This window comes from Agelaius tricolor, unplaced genomic scaffold (genome assembly GCF_023055355.1).
Source record: "Agelaius tricolor isolate 1412-34295 unplaced genomic scaffold, bAgeTri1.0.p SCAF_45, whole genome shotgun sequence".
NCBI classification, from domain to species: domain Eukaryota; kingdom Metazoa; phylum Chordata; class Aves; order Passeriformes; family Icteridae; genus Agelaius; species Agelaius tricolor.
Genome location: NW_027269305.1, coordinates 2,762,487 through 2,786,076, shown reverse-complemented (window position 1 = coordinate 2,786,076; position 23,590 = coordinate 2,762,487). Strand labels below are relative to the sequence as shown.

Here is a 23,590-nt window from a genome sequence, read left to right as displayed (position 1 = left end):
GATTCAGATTTCTCCTCTCTCTCCCTTCCTTGTCACTGTTGCTTCTACTCCTATCCCTTGGACGTTGCCATTGTATCTTTGTCACTGGCTTCATTGCAGTTCTATATCCTGGCACAGCTCCTTCAGCTTGCAGTTCTTACCTGTCCTGCATCCATTCTTATTGCTTTCTTTTGATGTTCTATTAAATGATTAAATTTTAAAAAGATAAGTAAATTTATAGTGCAAACTGAAGTCTGGCATGTGAAATGGCAGGCTGCAAGTGATTAACACTGGAACATAAAATCTAATTTGCTTTTAGGAGGTGATACAGAATCAAAGTAAAGATGATGCAAATAATTCTTAGAGTGGACATGGAGAATTCTTGTTAAAGGTTTTGTCTAAATATAGCAGTAGTACTTTGACAAGATGCAGTTGAACTGGAAATGCTTACAGTTCGACTGTGAACGCATTCCAGCTGTTTTTCTGGGCTCATAAACACACTGAAACTACTAAGAACATAGCCTTGGTACAAAAGGGAAAACTTGCCTTTTTCCTCAAGTATTAAAGGATAGGAAATGGAAAGGAAAACCTCTCAACCTTATTTTAAATGAGAAACAAAACTTATACCATGTTTCTGGCTTTCCATGTATTTGTGCCAACTCCTGTGATTCAAATCATTGCAAACGCTGTACTGAGTCTGGTTTCCTCAACCCACACCTTCCCCACAGGAAACCCTCATCATAAAACCCAAAGTCTTTCTCTTTCTATTAGCACAGGAGGTTGTAGCTCATTTCAAGTACACAGATTGAAAAGCCTGAAGAGTCTTTTTAGCCATAACTGAACAAGCCACAATTAAAATAAAGAGCCTGGAAAACCAAAGTCAGTTTTACTGTTCAGTTAATGTTTCTGGTTAGATTAGAGATTTTGTTTGGACTTTACTATTAGCATGCAAACTGTATTGAATTGTTAAAAATTGTAGTGAGGAAGGTAAAAGAAACAATCTGTGAAATTGTCATCTTAAAAGTATCAGCAGACATAGGAGTTCTGCTTTCTGTGAATCTTCATTTCAGTGTGCTGCTATAAAAATAACAGTGTTGATCTGGCTCTGTAAGCATTGCAAGTGTATATTTCAAATACATTTTATTTTAAAGAAGGAATTTGTAAATGAAGATCCGAGTTCCATTAATTTGTTCAACATAAATTATAATTTAACTTTTTTTCCTTGATCAGAATGAGGATTATTTACCAGTCCAACAGTTGAGGTTTTGGGACCAGTGCCTATGCCAATTATTACCCAATGCCAGATGACAAATTTTGGGTTCTTAGTATTTCCTCATTTCTTTTGCTAAAACTTCACCGTATTTCATCTAATGCAAATTGCCCTAATCTTTTGGTCCCTGGACCTTGCTGCTAGACTTTCTTCTTTTCCTTTGAGCCCCCTACCACACCGGGATTCCTCATTCTTCCATTCCTTCCTGCCCCAATCCAAGAGGCTACCAGAGATGCAGACCAAACAAAATGCTGATTGATTGCAAACAAATTCCTGACTGTGAAACCGTGTTATGGAGTGAAACCTTTAATCTATAATTTTACACATTTTATTCCATATGAAGTGTTTTACTGATTTGGGATGAGCAGAAAAAGCACCCACCCCTTGAAGTCATGCCCCAGACATCACACAGTTGCCTTGCAGCACTTCTCCCTTTCTCTGCACTAGACTGGGCAGGGTACTGAGCTCTAGAAATGCATGAAGAGGTTTGGCTGCTTGTGATGTGGCCACTGTTTTGAGGTACACACTTCAGGCCAAGAGGCTGCCTGGATGTCAGTCAGAAAGGTTTTTCTCAAGAACTGCTGAAGCTATTGCTAGATACAAGTGCAGAAAACCTTGAGGAGTAACAGGAGTCTTCAACACTGGAAGATGGAGAGGTGCTGACATACTGGCTTTGGCCTTTGGAGGATGTTATGACAATTTGCAGCAGACCCTTGAGGACTGAGGAGGAGGGCTGGGATGCAAAATGCAGAATTACGAGAGTAAAATTTGTGTGCATGAGGTATCCTAGTCATCCTGAATGTGATTTTACACAGGGCTCTTGTAGCTTTCAAATGTTGACTATAACAGAATTTGACTAATGACTGAACACTAATAATGGTAAAACTTTGGAAAGCACCTGTATTTCTTACTGCTTTTCAACTAATCCAGACATTCTTGGAATCAGATTCACTTTAATTATCTGTGATGCCAGCTGATACTGGGAGGGTTTCTTAGAGGTGTCAGAGGGATTAGGATGCTGACATTACGTTGGTTGCCCAGGCATATATTTTATTATCTCTAAGCTTCTAAGAAATAAAGTCAGTATTTACAGGGCCAAGCTGTCCTTTGGTTTCTTTTATTTTAGCATGATCAATACCAAACTGTCCAGTAAAATTCCACTACCACATGGCATTGTTAATGTAAAATGTGAAGTAATGTACATTAACAAAGTTAATATATTTTTATGCTACAAAAACTGATTGATATAATAGTTGGGAAGGAATCGTACATAACAAGAGTAAATGTGAGCCTTGTGGTCAGAATGCACCTGGTTATGGAAATTCAAGGTATGTGAGTAGTAGCTGCAAGGCTTGTCCGCTTTGTGAAAGCTTAAAATCCTGTCTGTTGAACAGCTTAAACTTTGAAGCTGTAGACTGTGAGCAACATGTAATTAAGGAATTTTGGTGTCTTAGGCTTATAAAAAATTAACTACTGACATTTCTTATGCGAAGACAGAACTTCAAAAGTGTCTGAATGCAAAGCAGGTGCACAGTCCTTATTGATCTTGGTGAGATTTGGGAACAGGTTTTCTTAAGACTGCTTCAGAGCTCCTGATCCAGCCCCATGACCACAGAGGCAGTGGTGGAGATCAGAGAGGTTCTTGGCCCATTGTGAGCCTCCCTGGAGGAACAGTGATTGCCCTGGGACCTGGGAAGAGGGGCAGGGATACTCCTTGCCTGCTCCAGGGGGACAGGGCTGGCTTTGCTCTGTTGGTGCAAGAGAAGGCAGTGGCAGGAGTGGCTCTGGGGCTGGCCTCGATGACATCAAGTAACTTCATGTTTAATGCACAGAGTGACCTCAGCGTGTTTGGGGTTGCTGTGAGGAAGGTGCCATGAACTGCTGCACTCGGATGCAGACAAGCCTATGTTTCTGTCTGCCAGTTGTGTGTTGCTTTAGTCCCTGAATTGACACAAAAGGTAACTTAGTAATAATTAAAAAGCTCACTAAGTTTAGTAATGCATTTATGTTTGGTAAGGGCAAGTACATAGGTGAAATAGCATTAAGCATAGCATATGATACTTGCAGTCTTCAATTGTGGTCAGGCCCTCCTGAAATTACAGGTAAGAAAAATGGAACAAAAAAAATCAAATAAATACATCCAATGACTTTTGATTGCTTGCCATGTGGATTCAGTACCTTTGTTACATTTTGCAAAACCCTTTTCCATTCCTTCTACTTCCCATCCTAGTGCCCCCAAAACTTCTGATTTCTTGGTGGAAGTGTCATGCTTCCATCACCCAAATGTTCTTCTAGCAGCTCTTGTTAGTGTAGCTTAGGTTTCTGCTTACAAACTTCAGGAGACAGAGCAATGTATTTCAGTTCTCATTTATAAAAAGAATTGCAGACAGAGTGACTTACTTTATTTTTAGTTCTATGACTTTGCAGCACAAGGAGTATAGTCCAGTGGCTAGGATTGGCCCGTATCACAGAACCATAGGCTGCTGAAGCTGGTGCCCTTTCAGTCCCACCCCCTGCTTCAGAAGGATCGGCCACTGCAGGTTGCCCAGGACTGTGGTCAGCTGGGTTTTGCTTATTTTGAGTGTGTGGAGGTGGTACTTCTCTGCCTTCTGCAGTGGAATGTGAATATGACCAGTCTAATACTGTAGCAGAAGTATCTAAGAGCAGTTACAGGTCTTTGCAAAGGTCTTGGCACTCTTATTTGCTTACTTGGATCTCTTGGATACCCTCTGTTCATCAGCTATTCAAAGCCTGTGTTTGCACTTTTTCTTTTACCTACTGTTTTCCTCCCAGCTAACACAAACTATGTTGGTTACTAGCGGTGGCCTGGTGAAGATCTGTGGGGAAAATTCAGGACTCCTGGGGAACTAATCAATATGATTAAGCAGAAGATGTGTATTGTTTACATTATGCATTTATTTATACATTCTAACTCTACTGCCCATGCTGATCATGCATTTCTTATTGGTGCCTTTGCTTGTCCGTGCATTTTGCATGCACTTCTCAGAATATGTGATTGGTTACAGTCCAGGTGGCTCACAGCTCTCTGGTATCTCCTTCTTGTGGTCTTGGAATTCTGTTTCTTAGCTTCTTCTTTCTTATTTTAGCATAGTTTATGTCTTAGTAACCTTGATGAATTCCAGAGAGCCCTGAGAAAATTCTGATAAGAACAGTTACAAGCAAAATGGCTCGTACACACTGTAGTCTGAGTGGTTCAGATAGATTGCTGCAGATCTGTCTCTTGAGATCCAGGTATTTGAGATACAGAGGTGAAAAGAAAATAGTGTAGACACTTCTAAAGTACTCTGGAATCTGCTCATGCTCCTAGGAGCTAGAAATACCTGCTGTGTTGTTCTTCATAGGCAATACAATATCTGCTTTATTTGTAAGTATCCTTGTTTAGACTAAGAAAATGCTCATAAGCCCAATTGCTGTGGGTGTTCCTTAAATCTGTAGGGAGTGCAGCATATTCTTGCTGACTTTTCCTTCTCAGGCCCTGATAGTACCTTTGTTCTTTAGCTTTATCTCTTGTTTTATAATTGTTTTTTTTCCTGGAACCAGCTGAATCATAATGAGCTTTTCTCCTTTTAGACTAAGTCTCTGAACTTCTACTTTAGTTGGACCCACCCATACCAAAAGTGCAGTGAGTACATTTTTAAAAGCAGCTGCTTTAAAGACATAGGAAGGTTTGTCATGAACAGTGGAGAAATACCTTTCTTTGCTGGGAAAGCTCACTTCCAGCTCCTTAGAGGGCAGATTTTTATTGTAATGAGTTCCATAACCAAAGTCTTGACATTTTTTGCTACCTTATCTAAAATAGTAATGTATATGGAAAGCCTGATGTGCTTGCTGCATGCTTGGAAAGCAGAATTTTGGTTTCAGAATAGTAATTCTAGTCAATAAAGCATAGTTATATTTTTCTTTTATTGACTCTCAATTTTATTTATTCCTCTGTCAGAGCATTTTTTATGTGGGCTTGGCAGTGAGCAATCTCATCCTAAATTATTTCTCTGTGAAGCTGATTTACAAAATCCCTTAAAATAGCAATGTCACTGAAAGCCTGAAAGCACACCCTTTTTACAAAGGTTTCCTCTTGAGGGAAACCACTGCAGCTGAAGCCATTCTGAGTTCCTGGACTGAGTTTTATGCTGGCAGTGGGAAACTCTTCATATAGCCTCTTTTCTGCTCCAGGTAAAATTTCAGCTGCACCAGCTTTCTGTAAAGTTGAGTATATGTGCTTGTTTTTCCATCTGCCTGGGAAGAAACAGGGTTCTTGAAATATACGCAGACCAGCGTAATGTTCATTGTGTTAGTGCTATACCTTTGACTTTGAGACAGATAGTGTTACCAGGTCCTGATGGTCTCTCCTCTGGGTGCTGCTCTGGTGGAGTGTTTTGAGGAGTGTATGTTTTCAACAAATTCCTCTGCCTGCCTGTCAGGATCTCTAGCTGGTCAGAGTGACCCTGAGAAAAGTTGGAAAGTCTCTTTTCCCAGCCCGGCGCTTGAAGAAGTCAGGGCTCTTCATTTCTCGGTCTCAAGGTTGTTTATTGTTCCTTATCTATACAATTCTTTCTCCTGACCTGCTGAGGTCTGCTCAGCAGGACAGTCAGATGCACACTGCCTGCCCTCAGGCCAGTGTTGTCTTTATATTAAAAACTACCTATACAATGTTTACAATTACTTCCCAATACCTATCACCTATGTTAGACAGTGAGCTTCTACTCTAAACCAATCTAAAAGTGCCAACATCACAGCAGAAGATGGAGACCAAGAAGAAGAAGAAGAAAGGCTGGACATGCCCAGATCCCTCCATCTTGCCCCCCCTGAATCCCCATTCTAAAAACCCCAAAATCTACTTTTTCACCTTGTGAAAAATAAAATAAATTCACTATCATTCTGCTTAATTTGTCATGGCTTGCAGATCTTCATCTGAGGTTGGGAACTTGCTCCACAGGTCATAATCAAAACCACAGGTATTTTGGGCTCTGTGCCAGGGTCTCTGAGACCCCGAGCAGGGGTCTTGGCTGCTCAGGACAGCCAGAGGGATGTCCTGGGTTCTGACACCTGCTCTCTTGGAGTTACACTGCCAAATTCTGATCAGGTCCTGTCTTAGGCATACCTCCCAGAGGACTGTAGCCTGAGAGGTGTATGTACTTGAGAGCACAAGCAAACTAGAACCTGGGTTTGAGGAGCAGCTATGCAAATGCCTGTTAAAATTTCTTATGAGTGCTTTGACCTTTTTTTTGCCTGTTGATACGGAGATTTCTTGGTGTAGTCTAACCAAAGGAGAGCCTTCAGAAGTAAGTGGCATTTGTGTCTTAGCACCTCCTAACTTCACAGAGGTTTGTAAAATTGTATTGCAAGTTGATATAGACTTCAGATAGATGACCTGCTAATATACGGCATTCTTGTGATCTAACAGAGCTTGTGGTCTCCATCTGAAATAAGAGATACCAAGTAAAATATCTTCTTGCTTTCTATTCAAGATCTATACCTACTTATTTTATCCAGGAGATTTTAAGTGTGCTTTGCTTGTGCACCACAATAAAGCCATCAATCACCTCTGTTTCTGTGAAAGGGCTTTTCAGAGACCAGGTAGGCCTGTCTCCTTACTTGGCTGTGAGCAAGGTGGTTTTAGTTCAAATGTTACAGTATGGGAATAACTTCTTAGACTTCAGATTTCCATTTCTGCTGTAGCAGTTCAGTTGGCCAGAATGCACATTTTTTTTTATTCCATTCCAGTTGCTTCCCTGTTCCAAAGGAAAAAAAGAAAGTATCTTACTCTCCTTTCTTTTCTTTTTAAAAAAGGCATTATTGATGTGTAGTTACCTGAGAAGGAAAAGGCATTTCAATTTTGACCTTAGTTACATCAAAAGATGTCACCAGGTATATAAGCATCCATCATTCCTGGTATTAGACTCATGACTTAACTTGGTCTGTCATCTAAGTGAAAGGTGCATTCTGCTTCTAGTTTGATTTTGATGTTTGTTTTTATTCCTCTCTTTAGACTTTGCAGTAGCTGCTTCTGATGCCTCTTTGGTGGTTACATTCTTAGAGGGAAAGCCAGACACATAATGCTTTATGCAGGTATCTTCTGAACTAAGGTAGTTTTTGTTTGGACATAACTTTTGCTCTGGCTGGCTTGATCCTCAGTAGGTAGAAGTCTTCAAGCTTCTTTGGAAGCAGTATATTTAGATGTCTTTTTCTTGAATGGCTGATGGCTACTTTCAGGCCTTTTTCTTTTTCCACGCTTCAGTGAAAGTAGGGATGGTGAAAAATCAGAAACACCCCAAACAGTTGCTTTAGCTATCCACTTATCTTACAAGGCTCTGCTGTTGATCACACCCCACCACATTTGTGCTGTGAGATCAGTTGTGTCATCTGTGTCTTGAGTTGGTGTGTTTGCAGTTGGCTGGGTAAGCAGCAGTAGCTCTAGCACCTGATTTAATACGAGGGACAGTGTTCTTTAACTAAGGACTGAAAATAGAATCTAATCTCCCTGTAGGGAGACCCCATGGTGGTGCCAGCTGCATTTAGCTGTGTTTTAGGAAGTTGAAAAAGTGCTCAAGATCATACATGCTAATATCTTAACCACCTCCATACTGCTAATCCTAGTTAGGGGCAAAGGTAAGTCTTACAAACCCCTGAAAATTAATTTTTAATGCCAAGATATTAACTCCATTACATAACTTTCATAATGGCCTTTGTGCTCCAAAGCTTTGCTTCACACTTGAATCTTGTATGTTCTCATGCACTGGAGCTGTCCCCCAGCTTATTTTGTGGTTCAGTGGAAAGAAGGGTGGGAAAGAATATGCTGTGGGTGGCACTAAGGAAACATGCAGTAGCAGTGGCAAGAATAAAGTGCATTATTGGCTGCAGGAATGTATATTCCAACCCTTCAGGTCATTTCTATAGAGCTAATTTTTAGTGTGGTTCCTTTTTTTTTCTGAAAAGACATATGGAAAATGACCTGGAGAAATAGAGAAGAATGTCTGTCTTCAACCCTGACTCAAAATATTCTTCTAGATGGACTCAGGAAGCAGAAAGCATACTTCAAGATTGATCACAGACATGTTTATGACTTTATTAAGTGTTGGATTTGAGTAAGAAAAAGCAGTGTCCTTACTGTTTCTTTTATCGTCTACAGGCCAAGATGAATTTTCCTTAGAAGATGCACTTCTGGGAGGTAAAAAAGTTTCTTTCACCTGTTGATTTCTTAGTATTACTGCATGACCAAGCATAACAACTTTGCCACATTTGTTTAAACCTTTGTTTAAACCTCAGTGGAAGAATTCAGCCATGTGTTTGTCAAGGTGTTGACCACACAGAACTCAAATTTGTCTTTTGAAGACTTAAAGATTTCTCTTTGAGGTGAAATTGTCTTGCTGTATAGATTTGATCTTGTGCATTTTGATGTATAGGCATGTACTTAGATTTGTCCTTTGTCCTTCATGTAGCTTCTGAACAGTGTGTTAAATAGAATTTAATTATTTTTTTTCCCTAACCATACCTGACAGAAAGTACAAAGAAGCCTCTTGTAACTCAGAAGACACCATCATCAAATAAAGGTGAGATCTAATTGGCTTGTAATGCCTTTTACTGTAAAATCAAGTGTAGTATACGTTCCAATTTGAGATCCTGAATTTTTCAATTTAGTGGCACGCAGGGTTGTGCTATTTCTACAAAAGAAAGCAGTCCCCTAACAGCAAAAGGATTTCTTCATTTTGGAATCTGCTCTCAGAAATATGTTTTGTGATTTCACAAAAAACCCTGTGAAAATTACTTCTGTTGGCTTTCAGTCTACATGTTTGGAGCTTGCTCACCTTGAGCTGGCCCTTGACAGGTCCCATCATCTCCAAAAGCAGCAAGTTGCTTGGCAGGTAATGCTGGTAACTCTGTAGGACCTTTCTGTGAGTCACTGATGAGTGAGCACATCTTTCATTTGTGGATAAAACGTTGTGAGGTCCATTTTGTTTAAAAAGTAGTCTAAGAGTACATGTTTTGCATTACATTTAAAACTTTCCTTCTTTCTTTGTAGATGATTTCGACTTGTCTGATGCTTTTGATTTTGGTAAGTATTCTATTTTCCTGGATACTGCTCAAATGTACCTGGTGCAATGTTTTCCATCCTTTATGACCTAAGTATAATAAGGCACTGAGTTTATTAGGGTAGCAGGCTGCTGATAAAAATAACTGCAGCCTAGTTTTGTTTGTTAATCTTAAGGTTCTGGATCACCAAAACTGTAAGAATTTCAATAATTTCTTAGCCAGCTTCTACTTGTTTCATTGCTGTTTTTTCACTAGATGGCACTGACTCCATAAACTATTACTTTTGGAAGTAAATGTTAATTCCATAGTAATCTCTCCCATTTCAGGAAGTATTTTTAGTAGCCCAAGAAACATCAATCTCTTATAAATAATTTGAAGGAAAGTACTTTTTCTAATGTGAAGGTTGTGACAGAACTGTACAGAGATAATTTCTAAGATCTCTTACTTTCCTATTTTGTGGCAAGCCAAATGAAATGTCATTGTGGGGACCTAGTCTAGTTATATTCCCCGTACTTTGTCTATTTTACAAGTGAGGTACCAGGCTTTATATTTGATTAAGACCTGGTAATTTTAAAAAAAGAAAACAGCCAAGTAATATGTACCTGGTAGAAAATTTTAAAGAAACTCAGCCTTTGAAATCAGATGTGCAAGCTAAAATGCTGCATAAGACTTAATGAATTTTTCTGTGTATGTTCCATCCTAGCAAGGATCTGACATGCTGGTTAATGTAGCAGGAAAACCTTTACTAGCATTAAAATACACTATTTAGCTAAAATAACCAAAGAAATACAGCATTACCTAATGAAAGGAAAATGGGGAAGTTTTGATACAATATTTTAGGTCAGATAATTTTTCAAGGTCACTCCCATGCTCTGCTTTTGGTTTCTTCACACTAGTAATTTTGCTCAATTTATTCTAACTCTTATTTGTCTACAGGTGATCCCAAGCCACATCCTCCTGCAAATCCTAGAGACACTGGTAAGACTGATCTAACAGGAATTTCTGAACAGTAAAAGAGTATTTGTTAATCTTTCCTAGTCCCTTTGAACATTACTGTATTATAGTCTGGTTTTGTTATCTTAACATTTCCTTTTTTTTTTTTTCCCTAAATCTCTCTTCTTTTATTAGATAACCCCAAGAAAGATCAACCTAAAGACTCTGGTAAGGCTTCTAGCACAAACTCCTGGTTTTACTGTCTCAGTTACACTTCCTGTAATTGATCCTTGTTAATTGCCTGCTATGGATGTCAGGTGTGGCATACATCAAACACTGAAGATTGAGAAAAAGTTGTCTTGCAAATAAGCTTTGCACCAGTCTTGAAGTTCCATAACAAACCTGTTGAGTCACTTTCACTTAAAAACAGGATGATATGGGGAAGAGGCAGGATAGGACAGTGTGTGTGTGTGCTTGGGGCAATGCTGTTCTTGGCTGCCTGTGGTTAAGCACCCATGTATTGCATTGAGTACTTTCTTCTTTAGAAACTGAATCCCTTCTAGTCATGCTCAAAATTAGGTAGCAGCTGCCTATGATCTTTATTCTTAAAGGATCTAAATTAAAGGGAAAGCTCTAAGTTTAAGGGTTGCCGTTTTTTTGGTTTTGTTTTGTTTTATTTAAGGACCCCATTAAGAAATACAATTCTTTGTGTTTGAAAAATAGATTTTAAATACATGTCCTTTCCTGCATATTCTGCTTTAGAGGTCCTCCCTATCTTTGCCCAACCCAGAAAAAAAAAAATAGATTCAGAAGGGTGCAGCTGTGATGATGCCATTATTCACACACATGGTGGTAAAGAGTCCTGGAATGCAACCCTCAGTTCTTGTTCTTTCACCTGATTTGCAGTAGATAACTTGAATTTGATTCTTGCATGCCTCAGTACAGTGCTTTTGACACCCAACTAAAACATCCTCTGATGCAATACTTTTAGTTTTTCTGCCTGAAAAACTAATTTGCATTGTGTAAACTAAATATTCATTTGGCAGCAGAGAGAAGGAGGAGAAGGTGCCATGAGGGAGACAGGAAGGCTCCATGAGGTAGGGTTCATAGGGAAACGGTGAGGGACTACTTCAATGTCCTGCAATAAATCAGGGAATTACATTTGGATTGTTTGAGACTTAGAGACCCAACTCTGAAGAATCATTCACAGTTGCAACCTTGAAAGTAAATGGTCCTTTTCTGTCCACATTGTTTCTTTGCTTTCACAGGACAGTGAGATTTGGGCTTTTAGAGTTAAGCAGCTTATGAGGCTCCATGCTTGCTTAACCTGATTTGTGCAGTACTACCTGCTTTTCTCTCAGTTGTTCAGGAAGTCCAGAGAAAGGAGTGCTGCTGTCAGACTCTGTAGTGCTGAGCTGAAGGGACTTGACATTGTGAGGTCTTTTAAAAGGTTAAATGCTCTGACTCTGGTGCTGAGCCTAAAGCCACCACAATTTCAGTTGAATGGTCTTGAGAAAATTTCCATGTTATTATATGCCTTGGTGTATCTTATTCACTGAACTTAAAACATGGTAATGTTATTTGCATTGTTTTATAGACAATTTTGATGATTCAGATCTATTGGATGGCGGTTTCCCAAGAGGAGGAGGAAGCGATGGCAGTGGCAGCAATGGTAAGATAGCAGGTTGGGCTTCCTATTGTTTCTGTGGCTACCTGAGCTTTTGATTAAAGCCTGCTCACAAGCTGGTTAGACAATTAGAGACCTGGTTAGAGCTGGTTAGCTCTAATTTGTAATGCATTTGGTTCTGGTATCTGAAACTGAAGAGCATATTTTCGAGTTCAAAAGTAACATGTTCTGTCTCTATCAGAAAAAAAACCCCAAATACTTAGGTGTGAAACTGGTCTAGAGCAAACATTTTCAGTGATTTTTTTACTGTATTGCTAAGAAATACGGCTTATTTCACAACTGAAATGTGAATGCACTACTAACTTCAAAATTGACCATTAATGTAATTTTTAAGGTCATCCAAGTGCTATTTTTGATCTTTTATGACATTTTTCTTAGTTTCTTTTAGAAGTTGTAGGTAGGAAGCCTAGGAGTGGGCCAGAAGAGGGTCCACCTTATGTTCTCAAAGATTTCCTTTGTCCCACAGGATGAACTGACATTTATACTTCCAGGTGATGCTTAGCCTTCACTTCTTTACTGTGGTGGTAGTGAGGCAGGTGAGGAAGTGAGAAGTTGTAGATGCTGCATCCCTGGAAGTGTTCAAAACTAGACTGGATGGAGCTCTGAGCAACCTGGTTTAGTGGAAGGTGTCCCTGCCCATGGCAGAGGAGTTGAAGCTTGGTGATCACTAAGGTCCCTTTACCACCATATGATTCTATACTCTGAACAGTAAAAAACCATTTCATAGCTTGCCACACTTTTTTTGGTAATTTGCTATGCCTAAAATTACTGCTTTACTGCAATTTTAGTATTTCCAAATCAGAATTAGTTTTAAGTATCTTGATGGGGTTTGGGATGTGCTAATGGTAACTGACTTCTCCGAAGAGCTGTCCTAGGGTGGAGACTGTTGATGCCACTGTTTTGGGTAGCTTCCTCCTTCCAAGGTTCCTTTGGGGAAGTACTTGAAAATTGGAAGGGGAAAGAAACATCTGTGGAGACTCGAGTGGTGGTTTCATCTGCACAGGTTCCTGCCTCAGTGGTATGAGTTGCACAGTAACAAATTTAGAGTTAGCACTAATAGAAGTTCTGGCTTGCTTGTGAAGAGAATTGCAAAGGTAGATGAGGCTGGGATTTTAGGAAAAGATAGTTGGTTCTGTGGAAATACAGCTGAATGTTACTCTGCAATTATATGAGTTCTCTGTGGTGGTGCACAGGCTTATTAAACGAGATTTCACAAATGTTATTAGCTCATTTTGTAGAAAGTGCTGAGCACTCAGGGCTGGAGTTGGCACTGCTCTGAGCCATGCTTTGAAAACAGAAAGTTTCAGTGCCAGTTTAACACTGTATGGATATAATACATGCCTTGTATTTTTGGATAATTAATTGACAAAATGTTTCTCAATTATGATATAAGTGTTCTTTAGACATATAAAATGTAAACTCTCCATTTATTTTTACAGAACGGAAGGGTCCAACTCCAAATAGTGACCAAGAAGGCGAAGGTAAATGCATGAGTATGTGTGTATGATGTGTTTAGATGTATGAAGCTTATTTTCTTGGGGTTTCTGATTGCTAATCTTCTGCTAGAATTTTAATTGTAACCCACTACTGGGAGTGGGTTGCAATTAAAAAGCTTTTCTGCAATCTGGGATTTAAACTCTGCTTCCATAGTCCTTTAATATTTCTATGTTACAAATGATTCCCAAGTGTTAAGGTCTCAGAGATGCTGGTGCAGTGATGGCTTGCATACAAAGTAGATATGGCAATGAAAGGGTTGTTTTTTTAATTAGTGGAACTTAAAACAGGCATGCTTAAGTTCTTTAACAATGGGCATTGCTAAGAAATCAATGGTTACAAAATGAGAGGATTCACTTTTCATTGAGCACAGATTTGATTATTACAATTTCATGTAATTTCAGTTTAATGGTTTTTGGAAGTGTTCTCAGTGTTTACTTTGAGGCAATATTTTGATGTGGCTTTCAGTTCTGAAATATATTCATAAACATCTCTGTTTTTTTCAGGTTCTCAGGGAGTATTAGCTGGAATTTTAAGTGCTGTGGGTGCTACTGTAGTTGCATCAGTAGGTAGTTTCATTGCTTACCAGAAGAAGAAACTCTGTTTCAAGCAAAGCGGTAAGAGTTCCAAATTAGTTTTGTTTCCTACTGTCTAAAGAGAGGTATTTTTGTATTTATATGTGATCTATAAATTGATCCTATGCATAAGGTAGTTGCAATAGCCCAGTGAATTTATGTTCACCCCTTTCCTACTAGGCATCTAAGACTGACAAATTCCTTGCCCAAAAACTAGGAGGACTCAAAGCTTTACATTTCCTAAAATAAAAGCACTTCTGGCTAAAATTAAGCAGGAGAGACTGCAAAAAATACTTTTTAAGGAGAATCAAGTGAAGGCTAGGGTTAGATATTTTTCATGCTGAGAAATACTTGGTAGTTTCTAATTTTGGAAATTTTGGCTTTGTGTCTTCACAAGATGCTTGCCTACTTATTAGTTTTATGACAACTTACCCCAGTATTCATCCCCAGATTATTCTTCTGCAGTGATATACTGCTTGCTTCCTTTCCAACTAAATAAGATATAATTTGGATATGAAAACTTTGGGAGTACTGTGGGTGATAGGATGGGCGGAAGCGTTGGTTTTGTCTGTTTTAGTCTTTCTGACTGTTTAGCGAAGGGATAGAGCAGTCATTCAGCCAGGCACTGCTGTTCTGTAACTTGGTAAGTTTGGAAACTCTTAAAAAAGAGCTCTACCATGTGTGTTAAAATTAATGTGGAGGCAAAACAGGGCAACTCAACTACTGTCAGTAGCCCACTTTTTCAGTGCTGTTTCTTCTCTCAGATTATCTCTATTTATCAAGAACCTCAAATATAAGAGAATTTGAATGCTAAATATCTGGTTTTTTTCCCAGCAGATGAAGAGAATGTGAATATGGATAGCCACAGGGGAGCACAATCTGAGCCACCTGGTAAGACAAGAATCTAGATAGAAGATCAGCTCTTTGCTGGGGATCCTATAAAATGCACTTTATTGACCATACTGGAGAAAATGAATTGTGCTTTTTGTTAAAAAAAAAAATAAATTTACAATTTTGGCAGAATATGAGCTAACGGTGTGCCTACGTAGCCAGGAAGGCCAGTGCCATCCTGGGCTGTATCAGCTATGGTGTGGCCACCAGGACCAGGGCTGTGATTGTCCCCTCGTACTTGGTGCTGGTGAGGCCACACCTCGAGTGCTGTGTCCAGTTCTGAGCCCCTCACTTCAAGGACACTGAGGTGCTGCAGCATGTCCAGAGAAGGGCAGTGGGTCTGGGGAAGGGCTATGAGGAGTGACTGGGGGAGTTGGAAGTGTTCAGCCTGGAGAAAAGAAGGCTTAGGGGTCATCTTTTCACTCTCTACAGCCACCTGAGAGGAGGTTTTAGCCAGGGACATGTCAGTCACTTCTCCTAGGTAACAAGTGATAGGACAAGAGGAAATGGCCTCAAACTTTGCCTAAGGAGGTTTAGATTAGATATTTGGAAAAATTTTTTCATTAAGAGGTTTGTCAAGCATTGGAACAGGCTGCTCAGAAACTCCTCAGGAAAGCACAGGAGTTGTCATCCGTGGAGGTATTTAAAATATAGACGTGGCACATAGGTGGACTTGGCAGTTCTAGGGTAAGAGTTAAAATGGATGATCTAAAAGGTCTTTCCCAGCATACATGATTTTGTGATTCTATGATTTTACCATGATGACAAACTTAGAAGTGAATCAGGCATTTGGGTCTGACAATATGGCCACTTTTCTTGAGTTTTTTATTGAACAGATTGGTTTATTGCCTTGAGAGGGCATTGAAATGTGGCAGCTTAGAGAAAGTGAAGAGTTGAATTTTCTCTGCAAAAGTATCATTAGAGGCAATTGTGAAAACACAAGCCTGCTCCATCACTGTGATGAATAACTGCAGTTGGAAGTTTATTAGTGCATATTTTTTCTGATTAGAATCTGAATTTTTTTTCTAATTATAAACTGATAACACAACACTGAAAGAAGATATACTAAAAATTTATGATATTTGGACAGATATGAAACTACACTGGAGGCAAAGAGGACTGAACTCACTAGCATGTTGTAATTAAAGCATTCTCTATTGTGAACAGAGAATGATTCTTGTATGAAAGAACCATCACATAATTAATATTTCTACAAAGGTGAGAGTTGTTGAAGGATCTCTTTTAAAGCAACAAATACTGAGAACCTCACCCTTCCACGTATGGTTGTGTAGGGGATTTGGATGATGGAGCAGGTGATAAGCTCCAGGAATCCATGGATAGAGCTAGAGGAAATGGTATAGGTGAAAACTTGGCCTTGTGACTGGTCAACAAAGGAAGAAGCACTGTAACCTCATGCTGAAGTTGATTGGTTTTGAAGTACTGAGTATTAATATCTCACAGCAGTATAATATTTGCAGTATATTCTTCTGTGAGTTTAATCTTAAACCTGCAGAAGTATTTCTGGGTGTTTTTATAATTGAAAAATAATTATGCCTTATTTCTCTCGGGTATTTCATGAGTGTGTTATAAAGTTTCATCTGGTTTATTATCTTCTTTATAAACACTTTAAGCTGTTAAGTATATAAAACTCTCAAGTACAAAACATTTTCTTGTGACTGGCTGTAAGCACTGAAGAGACTCAGGTATTCTCAATTCAGTTGTGCTTTAGGGAAGCAAGTGGCATCATTCAAAGTCCTCTACCAAAGGCAGTTAAAATATTAAAATATGACCTGTAGTTGGGTATGCTGAAATTCTGACCAAGATTCAACAGAACTCAGAAGTGAAATGCCTCAGATGATGCAACCTTATCTTAACCAGTAAAGTCACACTTGGGATGTTGTCAAATATGATTACTTCTACCTATTGATTTAATCTAATCTAATATTGATGTCATATTATGTCCCAGATTTCATACCTCTGTTATATTTTGCAGACAAGCATGATCATGTGCTGAGCTAAGGGACTGGGCAGCCAGGGTCATCATGGTGCTGCTCCTGATCTGAGTTTTGGGAGTCGGCAGATGTTAGGTCTGGTTTTGGTAATAGATGTGCCTACACGGCTTCCAGTTAGAAGCAGTCTCTCATTAAGCCAGGTCAAACGGCATAGATCTGTGTTTTTAAAATTTTCTGTAAACATGTCTTGAATTTACTGAACCTATTTTCACTAGGTTACTTTTTGTATGAGCAGCCTGTTTGCATTTGCAAGACCTCAAGCCTGAACTGAGTGCTGGGTTACAGTGCAAGTGTAGCTAGCTTCCCTGTGTGATTATTTGAGTGAGAAATCTGAGTGTAACCTTCCTTGCTATGCAGCCTGTTGGCTTCATAGAATCAAGCCTCCGCTTTCCTAAATTTATCACATGGTGTCAAACATCTGCTGAGTGTTGTTGACTGCATAAACTGTTACATAGTAATGTATAACTTACATTGTATGCTAACTTAGTGCACTAATCTTGAATTGGTTTTCACTTTTCAGTTCAGCGCACACTTCTGGAGAACTAAATTAAAGGAAGAGTGGTGAAGAACAGATCTTTGGAACTGGATAAACAACCTGCATTCTGCCAAAAAAAAAAAAAAGAAAAGGAAAGGAAACAAAAAAAAAAAAGCATAGCAAACAGCAGAGCCTGAAGTTTCATGAGAAAACATGAAACTTGTTTCAAACACCTCTGGGACTGTCACTTAGACCTGAGTACTTCTGTATGGTTAGCCCTGTGAAGCATTGTTGCACACCAATACATGGCCTTAATGACAGGAGTGTAGAAGTATGTTGTGCCTTTGCATTCTTTCCTTGACTCCTCTGACAAATAGGTGTGTCTCAAGTGCATTCAGTGCATTTAACTTTTCCTTACCTCTCCAAAACCAATATGCAGTTATGGTTTCTGTTATGTTATTGCTCTCAGGCAATACAAACATTTTTTTAAATAACCTGAACTCAGTGAGTGGACCAACAAACCAGCTTGGTGTATGTTGTGGGCACCTGAAAGCAAACAGCTCACTGTGTATGGATGGTGGATCTGTGTGTGGGTGCTGCTGATCCAATCTGTGTAGCTGCCTGGGCCAGCTGCCAGGGAAGAGCTGCTTGTGCTTGAGCATTCAGGAGACAAAAATTCTGTTTTGTTTTTAGATTTTTTTTCACTGCATCTGTCTGGTACAGATTGAGAGAACCCAAAGTTAATGTACACCAAGCCTTCATCCTTTCTGGCTGTTCCTGCTTGGCAAGTACTGAGCTGGTCAGTTGTGGAAAAGCTTGTTTTGCAGATCAGAAACATAATTGGACCTTGTATTTCTGGTGACATTGATGTTTGGCATCGTCTAAAAACTTGTGGATGAAGAACTTGGGAGTGGGGATTAACATTTTCAGACTTCCATAGCCAAAAGCTTAAGTAAAGATAGTGCTGAATTCAGAAGGCTTATCATACATGTATAAGGGACAGAAACAGTGCCACAGTTCCAAACTACAAACAGCAAGAGTGACCAGAACAAGCCTGTCTCACTCCACAGGCATCCACTGAACAGTAGAAATAGCAAACACGTGAGAAGTGCTTTTGGACTCGGGAAGGATTCCCCTAGGGTGATCACCTGTGGTTGCATCCTCCTCTGAAAGCACTTGTGACCAGTGCTGTGGCTCTTGAAAGCAACAGGAAGGTTTCAAGGATCTGTGGAAACACAGAAAACTACAACTCATAATAGCTAAAGGACTAAGTCTGGAATAATAACTAGTTCTGTCAGGAGGGAATGGTCTGACCAGTTTTGTTGGCTTTCATTCTAGTTGCTTTAAATTTTCATGCAATTTTACCATTTGTGTCTTATTAATGGGCTTCAGCCACCTGACAAAGTTCTACAGGAAGATGGCATTTTTTGGAGTATCTTAGAACTTAGAAATTAATGAATTTGGATATTAAACCTGTAAATATATCTGTACATTCAGACGTGAATGTATGCTAAGGATAATTCATTTGAGAATTTCTTGTACATGTTTCTTAGCTTGCAACAAAGTTTTGCACAAATTTTAGTATTTTCTTATGGAATTAATTTGTAAGTCTCTTTTTGCCCTCTGTCTGCTTTTAGTATAAAAGTGCTAAAGCTTTTAAGTGTGTTTGGGAGTGCACAAGTGATTCCTACATAAGCATTTGGTTTATGTAAATACAAAGAAATGTACTGCTTGCCTACATGAATAAACAGATATATCTATGCCAAGTGTAGAATAAACAAAAATAACTGTTAGGGATAAAAGGACAGGAGGAGCTCAAACTAGCTTTTAGCTAACCAAGACTGTTGAATCCTTTTTCAGCTTTTGTGAACCCAAAAGTTACTTACTAAGACCTATCAACATTGTGATTTTTCTAAAAATAAATATTAAAAAAAAGGTTTGTGTCTTCTTCTCCTCAGTAGTTCTGAAAACAAAAAAACTTGGTGCTCACTCACCTAGGGAAGGACCCTTTAAATAGTTTGTCTACCATCAGCAGCTCAAGTTTATTTCCTAGAGGCGTTTTAATTATTTTGGAATGAAGTTGGCCAGAAGCAGCAAAGCTTTGTGCTGCTTACCGGTGTGAAGTGTAGAGAAGACATCTCTCTGTGTGAAGGACAGGCATGGCTTTTGAAGAAAAAGATTTGGAAACCCAGAAAAGATGCTGAAAAGATGCACTTACATGTCTTAGTATGGGCAAACTTAACAGCGTTCAATTTTCCTCATCCAGTTATCATCAGATCCTGGAGCAATAGACACTTTTGCAGGTCCATGTGTTTTCTCACCTTCTGATGTGGGAGGACCATAAGAGAAGGAAAAGGGAAAGCAGGGGTTGCCAAGTGTCTGAATAGTAAAAAAATTTACTGATTTTTCCAATTTACTCCAGTTGTGGTTCCACAGTCTGGAGTTGTGGAAGGAAGATGACTGGCTGCTGCCACCTGGATATTAAAGGCTAAACAGAAGACTTGAAATTTCAGTCTGTTCTCTTGTGAGAATGTGCCAGTTTATGGGTTTCTGTTACTTACCTGTGGATGAACAGCAGTTCACTTGCAGTTATTGGGGTGTTAATTGTTGCATTGCTCTTTGCCTCACTACCCACAGAAAATTTGATCTTGTTTCTTTATCACTCAACTTCCATTAAGTTACAGAGCTAAATATTCCAATTCATTATTTCTCCCACACATTGGGACAGGAAACATTACCAGTTAACCATTATTGACCACTCTGCTGAAGTGGTTTTGCAGTCACATCCCACAGATCAGCAGCTGCCCATCATGGCCTTATGAGCTGCCATTGGCTTTCAGATGTGGGAATTAATGTAGTTTCTATACAGGTTTCAATTAGACTGTGCAATGGAATGAAAAAAATACTGCCCTTTCTGAGTCCAAACTGCAACTTGATCCCTGTGAGGTACCTTCATGATCAAACTGAGTTAAAATGGGTGGCAACAAAGAGCCCTGTCCCAGTCCTGTGGTGCACCCTCTTCATTTCCATTTCTTACCCTAGTCTACCTCCTTTGAGGATGAGGAGGGGTTACTATCAGTAGTAGGAGGAAAAATAATCAAAGCAGGATCTTATTGTAGAATAATATGTCACTTTAGCTTCCATGAGGTAGCTGCAGTGGCAGTTTATTCATCCTATTGGTGGAAAAGACTGCTTGAAAAATGTTTTGATGGTTTTCAAATGCAATGTTCATTTAAAATACTTATTCAAAGTTATCCAAATGAATTCATTGGATTGTGCAAATGAAAGCAAGCAAATCTTAATCATAACATTTGGCAGCTTTTTGCTGTAGCTCTTATTTGTGCATATTTCAGTATCTGTGCCAAATTTTGAATGCTAAGGAAAACATTTTAGTGCACTCAGTTTTCAGTATATCTTGGGCTGGATTACACTTTCAATGATGCTTTTCTGTGTTGGCTTTTTTTTTTTCACTTTAGGCCACAATCTCAACCACATGTTCTATGTGTGTTTTTCACTTGAGAAGCAAGTTGAAAATATTACTTCCTTTTTGCTCTTTTCTGTTACAGAGACACAAAGACACATTTAAAAGGAAATAGAGATTATTAGGAATGGGAAGAGGACTTAAATGGAGCAAACCCACAGTTTTCCCAAATCTCTGTATTTAGAGTAAATTTAATAACCACAAGAATAAAATACATGTTCCTCCATCTGCTTGTGAAAAGTCATTGAAGCTTTAGCTAGTACGTAGTAATTTTATTCTGTTGCCAAGAAATTGTATCACCAATTCACTTGAGTGTTTGGCTTACATTTACATTAATGGCTTATATTACTGGATGCTTCAATATTTTAATTAAAGCACTTCTGCTTTTATGAAAAAAGATGAGTAGTGTAGGATATTAGTGGCATTCCCAAGTAGTTCTAGTGTATAATTCAGTTGTTTCATCTCCAATAGACACATAGGGCAGGTTACCCACACCAAAGAGAGCAATGCCTGACCTCTGCCCATAGGAGGATGGGGCTGCCACTGTGATGAGTTGTGACTGAACTCTTGTTCCCTTTTAGCTTGTCTCATCTAAAAGGCCTGATGGGGTAAAAGTATGTGGTGTAAAGAATAGACAGACACATTGTCTCCTTTTCTACCTCCATTTAAGTTTCTGAAATATTGGAGTTTTCCTTAAAAGACAAGTAAAAAAGTAAAAAAATGTAGACAACCCATCCTACATTTATATAGGTGAATAATAGAACTTTGTTTTCCTTTATGCAGAAAAAGATGGGTCAATGATTTTTCAAGTGCTAAAACTGCTATTTATCATCAGGTATTAGCTCATATATTTCTTTTTGATATACAGTATTTTTTACTTGCCATCTTGGGCAAGCTGCTGTATGTTTTTGACAGTACTGGGATTAGGAAGTTCTTGTAATGCTCCCAAGAACAGGAGGGGGATAAGCATTCAAGACATCCTGACTCCTACACTAGATCCACTCCTTCCAGTGCTGCCCACTTTCATATTGTTACTTAGCTAGACAGGGCAATAGCTGGCTTCAGGAGGACTGAACAAGATGTGCATCATCTTCAAACTTCATCTGAGAATGTTCCATATCGCAGTGAAGTTGTATCAGCAGGCAGGTGAGACAATGCATTTTGGGAAGACTTCACTTGCAGAACAACTGTTTTGAAGTAAAGCTACTGAACATGTGTAAGCTGTTCGGACCTGCCTGGGACTATTCCCTAATCTTGCCAACATTCCTGTTCCCTTCAGGCAAATTCATCACTTGTATGAAGATCAGCACATGTGGCCCTGCTTTTGGCATTCTGATTAAAAAATAAAAAAAATATAAAAAAAAAAAAATCAAACAACCAGTGGATTTATAGGATTTCTCATTTCATGGTATAGTTCTTGTTTTAACTGACTGAAAAAGTCACCTCTTCAGCCTAAGTGTCCTTAGCTGTTCTGAGACAGCAATTGGCCCTGACATGGAGAATGATGATACTCAAATGGAACTGTAGAGCTTCTATTAGTAGCTTTAAGCCAGACATATATAAACCATTCTGCTGCTTCAAATTTGGGCAGGGGAGAGGGAGGCAGTTGACTTACTTGAACATCACACTTCTTGAGGACCCAGTACCACCAAGTTCTATCAGTCCATCTTATGCTGTTGCTCCTGGTTTTTGTAGTTACTGTAGAAGCATGAGATCTGTTGTATGTTCTGGGTAACTCAACAGAAATGCAGCTGGGGACAGCCTGTGCCCCACGCCAGACTGAATCACCCTGCAGCACCACAAGTGCTCAGACTGGCCACTCATGGCAGCAAAGTCCTGAGCTATTTGCTGCCCTAGACAAAACAGCTCCGACAAAACCCCCTGCAGCTCATCCCCCAGCACAAGGGAGGATGCACGCCAGTCACCCTGCTGGTGCTGGGCACCAGGCTGGAGGCTGCAATCCCCTTCACAGGACAAGGCTGTGTTTGCTAGAGTGCTGCATGAGATAGCTATGATGCTATGACAAAACGATTTAAATCACATCAGTAATTTTAAATTAAATCCGTGTACAGATAGATGCATGGTTTTTTTTTTTTTTTCATTTTCCAAAGCTTTGTACCATCTCAGTCAGCACTATCTGACATCTCTCCCCATAAAGGATATGCATGGATATTTGTATTTAAAAAATAAAACCAAAACAAAAACCAAACTAGATCAATAGAAAGAGTCATGATGGGCAATGAAGATAAGCAGCTACTGGGGTTTACCTCTGAAGAGAAGCATCTACTGGGGAGCAGAGCATGCTTCAGTAGTCCAACATCATATTTTAAATTTATGAAACTAGGTTTTTATGTCATCCCTCTCTAGCCAATTCCAAGCTGCTGTAAAGTGGATTCCTAATCTCCATCCACTTCCTTTATTTGGTGGCCCGAGTGAGGGGTTAAGTCTGACAGGATTGCTTTTATCAGCTGTTATTGCTGAGCCAAGAAACAAGCAGGAAAGTGCTGCTTTGAGGACAGAATATGTCTGAGTGATTCTTTCAAGCATGCTTCAGAGAAAGACAGTCTCCTCTTACAAGATACTTGAGCTCCCACAGCACCACACCCTACTTGGAAGGCAAGGATGTCAAACAGGTTGGCTTTCCCCTCTGGGAAGGAGGTGGATCCAGTGTGTTCAGGCACCCTCCTCATTGGGTGCTGCCACTGCTTCCCCAGCTCTCTGTGCTTCCTGCCTGGACGATAAAT

At 39.4% G+C, this 23,590-nt stretch overlaps 1 protein-coding gene across 1 annotated transcript in view; it reads left to right on the top strand.

The window, feature by feature from the left end:
• CD99 (CD99 molecule (Xg blood group)) overlaps positions 1–20,468 on the top strand; it is a 31,536-nt gene extending 11,068 nt beyond the window's left edge. Inside the window, exons 3-12 of the mRNA XM_071455202.1 lie at positions 8,397–8,435; positions 8,767–8,817; positions 9,288–9,320; positions 10,235–10,276; positions 10,427–10,459; positions 11,829–11,903; positions 13,358–13,399; positions 13,919–14,029; positions 14,825–14,878; positions 17,411–20,468. Coding sequence (XP_071311303.1) covers positions 8,397–8,435; positions 8,767–8,817; positions 9,288–9,320; positions 10,235–10,276; positions 10,427–10,459; positions 11,829–11,903; positions 13,358–13,399; positions 13,919–14,029; positions 14,825–14,878; positions 17,411–17,436 — 506 coding nt within the window. The 3' untranslated portion in view covers positions 17,437–20,468. The remainder of the gene's footprint in view (positions 1–8,396; positions 8,436–8,766; positions 8,818–9,287; positions 9,321–10,234; positions 10,277–10,426; positions 10,460–11,828; positions 11,904–13,357; positions 13,400–13,918; positions 14,030–14,824; positions 14,879–17,410) is intronic.
• The last annotated feature ends 3,122 nt before the right edge of the window (positions 20,469–23,590 follow it).